The following is a 5,252-nucleotide window of genomic DNA, read 5'->3' on the forward strand; positions in this document are numbered from 1 at the left end:
TAATGAATGAATGGATGGATGAATGAATGAATGAATGAATGAATGAATGAATGAAAGAATGAATGAATGAATGAATGAATGAAGTGAATGATTGAACTGCAATCTTCTTTTCAAGTAGAACTAAGTTTTTATATTTCTCCATTCTTATGTATACATAAAGATGCGATGTGTGTATGTGCCCGAGTGACAGTCACACATGGCGCGCTATATAAATTTGTATTTTTTAAGCGCTTCATTATTAATTATTTTCAGTATTCTATTTTTCTATCTCATGGTTCGTCGGCGGTGATGGAAAAAAAACCCGATAATTATCGTTAAAATGTTGAATGAGGTGTGAACTTATTCATGAAGAAATAATTTTTTTTCTCAAAGGATTCCCGAGAAAACGAACAAAAAATTCATCATCGCCATCGTCATCATCATCATCGCCATCATCATCATCGCCATCATCATCATCAAGAGTAGCAGCATCATCATCATCGTCGCATTTTTCAATAGACGAAACGACCGGTGAAATAAAAGCCTTAATTAGTTTCGACTACGAACGCGCCCGCGCTTACGTCATCACGGTCGTTATCAGTGACCATGGCCAGCCGCCCCTATCTAGCACGGCCCTGGTTCGAATACACGTGAAGGATCTGAATGATAACCGACCGACGTTCAACAAGACCGTCTTCTACATGTCGGTATGCGAGGGAAATTCCCGGACGATCCGAGACCCGGAAGAGGAGTTAATGGAAAGCGAAAGTAGCGTGGTTGGTCACGTGATTGCCTCCGACGCTGATGCATCTCTGGAAAATTCCAAAGTTATCTATTCCATCTTGGATTGGAACTTCAGAGATGGCGCGCATGCCAGTGATGTGGTGGGCAGACTGGAGGACCTGCAGAGCAATCAACTATCATCATCATCATCACAATCATCATCATCACAACCATCATCATCATCATCATCATCACAATCATCATCATCGTCGTCGTCTCCGAATTATTGGTTCTCCATCGACCCAGACACTGGAAACATTCGTACGAGAAGATGGATTGATCGAGAAATGAACTCATCTTTCCAGTTTTATGTCTATGCCAGGAACTCCAAGCCGTACTCCGCAGGTGCAAATGAAATCCCCTCGAAAAACAAAACCCTCTCAAAATCAGCCCATCACTACGACTGGCCGCCCGGGTTTTCTTCCACCATCTTCCTCCCTCCACAACTGAACGCCCCATCCACTATCGCTCAAGTCGTCGTTTATGTGGATGACGTCAACGATAACGTACCTCACGTGATCAGCGCTCGCAATGGTGACGTAATACAAGGCTCGTGCCCTCTTGAACCCGGGGTCAATCTGGTTCGAATGGAGGTTGTTGACCCAGACGAAAGGTTGAACGGAGTTTCAGGTTTGAGGTTCAAGTTGCAATCAGTTTCCGTGGTTTCGTTCGAGAGAGACTACTTCGAAGAGAGCGTCATATTTGAGGATGATGGCTTTGAGAGTTTTGAAAATTTTATGGAAAGCCGAGCTGGTGCGGGGCAGAGAAATGGGGCGGTGAACTTCATGTGGAGACGAAGACATGAGGGCGACTTGGATGAGGCAGCAAGCGTCAACAAAACTCCATTCAAAGTTGATCAGTTGACTGGCGTTTTGTACGTGAGGAATGATCTTCCTTCAGTAACATCGTCATCATCACCATCATCATCATCGTCATCATCATCATCATCATCGTCGTCATCGTCGTCAGATTCTTCTCACTCAAATTCATCGTATGGGGCACAGGCTCCTTCCAAGCAGACTCGCTGCCTGACGTACCGGATCAAGATTGACATCCGGGATGGCGGGGATTGGTCGCAACTGATGGAAGACGACGTGAAAGAGGACTTTAATAAATTTCCTCTAGCCTCCAACATAGAATTCCTCGTGACCTTTGACCCCAGAAGGGAATCAGTCGATAAAATTCATAAGGTTCTCTACGGCCACCTGACGAGAGAGGATGCATCGAAGCGACATTTATCTCACGCAACTTTGATTTCATCATCTTCTTCCTCTTCCTCTCCTTCAAGTTTCAGACTGTTGCAAGAAAAACACGACTTTATAACTATTGCCGTGTGTTTTGTCTTGATTGTTCTGGCGGTTGTCTCAACGATTGCTGTGGTTGTGGTTGGATTGGTGACCGTTACTAAGAGGCGAAAGATGACGAAGAACAACGGAGATGGAGATGTTGAAGATGAGAAAGAACAAACCGCTGCCGATGATGATGATGGCTGCTGTGAAGCTGCAGCTGCTGACGATTTGAAAATAAATGTTGCAGCAGGTTGTAGTTGCAAAGTCCTTCAACAACTCGATTGTTGCAGAGAAGAAGAATGTTACTCTCACAGCAACCACAACAACATCAAACATGACTCCGACCACAGAAGTACTTTGATTAGTCTCAGCAACAAATGTAACGCCAACAACAACATCTGCAACCACAACAACAACATCTGCAACCACAACAACAACATCTGCAACGACATCAGCAACGACAACAGCCTCAACCACAACGACAACAGCCTCAACAGCAGCCACAACAGCCACAGGTTCTTGAGAAAGGACATAAGCCATTCGATTAAAATGCAAATGAAAGAGCAACAAATTAACATGGAGCCAGAGGGAGGGACTAAAAATTTAAGACCGAAACGTCGTCGTCATCAAGCAGACGACACGCATCACAAAATAGATAAACCGGAGTTTAACAGCAGCACCTGTTGTACTTTCGCTGGTGGCCTGCGGAAAAATTCTCGCGGTCCAAAATATTTTAACTGCTCGAGGAATGTCGTTGCTAGTCCTATAGAGGAAATGGCTGCTAATGATAGCGCTGAAAAATGTGACACCTCGGGAACTTATGACAGCATGGTCGTAAGACCAAAAAACATCAACAACAACATCAACAACAATAACATCATCAACAAAAACAACAACAACAACATCAACAAAAACAACATCAACAAAAACAACATCAACAACATCAACAACATCAACAACAACAACAACATCAACAAAAATAACATCAACAACATCAACAACAACAACAACAACATCAACAAAAACAACATCAACAACATCAACAACAACATCAACAACAACAACAACAACATACATGTTTTGTACAATAACATCTACGGTAAAAATTACTCAGATAACGCATACAACAACAACAACAACACAAACGAAGGCTTAAGCAACAACAACAACAACAACAACAACAATAATAATAGTAATAATAACAACAACATCAATAGCAATGACGACAGTAATAATTCCCTCGCCAAAACAAACCATACCGTTCGTTATAATCTGTTGAAGCAAACGACTAATAACACAAACAGTAATAATAATAATAATAATAATAACAATAATAATATAATTAATATTAATAGTAATAATAATAATATGATTAATAATAATATAATTAATAATGATGATGATGATGACGATGTTGTGGTTCTAGGGAGGAATAAAGTTGTAAACAAATTCATTGAAAGTAACGACTTGCTGAATTGCAGAGGTGATTGTCGAAGCCAGCAGAAGATCATAAATAACAATAATAATAACAATAATACTACTATAAAAGCAGAAAGTAGAAGTGCGGGCCATAATAATACAAATAGTTATAAAAAGATTATCACCCTCAATAAGGAAGATGATGAAAAACATGACGGAAGCGAATCGCCGAATGACGTCATAACTGTTCATCCTCTTCCTCCTCATCATCATCATAACCTGTCTCCGACTGATGAAACTTCACACCAACAGTTACGACAACAGTCTCAGCAGCTGTCTCAGCAGCGGTCTCAGCAACAGCTCCAGCAGCAGCAACTGCAGCGGCGTCAGTGTCGACAGCATCTCTCACTAGCCGATGACGATTCTGAAATGGTTATCACTAATGAGGATGAAGAGGACGATAATGATGACGATGAAGCTGGTAATTTTCAGCAAACTGAGCTCCGCCTATCGTCACCTCATCGCTACAGTGAAAATTATTTTTACTCAATTGCTGATCGTGACGTCATTAATCATCATCAACACCATCTTCCTCATCAGCATCGTTATCATGAACACCGCCAACAACAACAACAACATGATGAGAACTTTCAACAATTGTTGCTGCACAACTTGCGACAACAAATTAGACAACTGCAGCAGAGAAAACCACCACCCCTGCAAAAAATTCACGAGTTGCAGTACTGTCTGATACAGCAACAACAACGCTTTCAGCAGCTGAAACAACAACGTCTACAACAACGTCTGCTACAACTACAACAACAACAACAACATCAACAACAACAACAACAGCTAAAAGAGTCGAAACATTTTGTCGGAGTAAGGCGTAAATCAAATTATCAACAAAGACATCAATCTCTTAATTTCAAGCCAGAATTTTTAGACAACAACAACACATTTTTAGACAACAACAACAACAACAAAATTGTCAAATATCTCAACAACAACAACAACAGCAACAACAACAACAACAACGACAACAACAACGAAAACAACAACAAAAACCGTCTCTTTCAAAAGAAATTAAAATTCAAAGTGAAGCGTCCCATCATGAACATAAACAACAACATGATATTTTTGGCGGGAACGACTTGAAAAACTTTGCTGACGAGAAAACTGAAGTATAGAAACAAATTTGATTCTTCGGTTGTCGATGATGATGATGATGATGGTAGTGGTGATGATGATGATGATGATGATGGTAGTGGTGATGATGATGATGATGATGATGGTAGTGGTGATGATGATGATGATGGTAGTGGTGATGATGATGATGATGATGATGATGATGATGATGATGATGGTAGTGGTGATGATGATGATGATGATGATGATGATGATGATGATGGTAGTGGTGATGATGACGACGATGATGAGGATGTTGTTGTTGGTACTATTTCAAGTCAATGTGAATAAATGTGAATAAATTAAAAGTTTGATAACACACACATACATACAAACATACACATACATACAAACATACACATACATACAAACATACACATACATACAAACATACACATACATACAAACATACACATACATACAAACATACACATACATACAAACATACACATACATACAAACATACACATACATACAAACATACACATACATACAAACATACACATACATACAAACATACACATACATACAAACATACACATACATACAAACATACACATACATACAAACATACACATACATACAAACATATACATA

At 40.0% G+C, this 5,252-nt stretch overlaps 1 protein-coding gene across 1 annotated transcript in view; it reads left to right on the forward strand.

Moving 5' to 3' along the window:
* Positions 1-695, forward strand: part of HELRODRAFT_146064 (hypothetical protein) — a gene marked incomplete at both ends in the record, with an annotated part of 1,113 nt that extends 418 nt beyond the window's left edge. Inside the window, one exon of the mRNA XM_009012607.1 lies at positions 461-695. Within this exon, the coding sequence (XP_009010855.1) occupies positions 461-695 (235 nt within the window). The remainder of the gene's footprint in view (positions 1-460) is intronic.
* Positions 696-5,252: the final 4,557 nt, after the last annotated feature.

This window comes from Helobdella robusta (assembly GCF_000326865.2).
Source record: "Helobdella robusta unplaced genomic scaffold HELROscaffold_11, whole genome shotgun sequence".
NCBI classification, from domain to species: Eukaryota; Metazoa; Annelida; class Clitellata; order Rhynchobdellida; family Glossiphoniidae; genus Helobdella; species Helobdella robusta.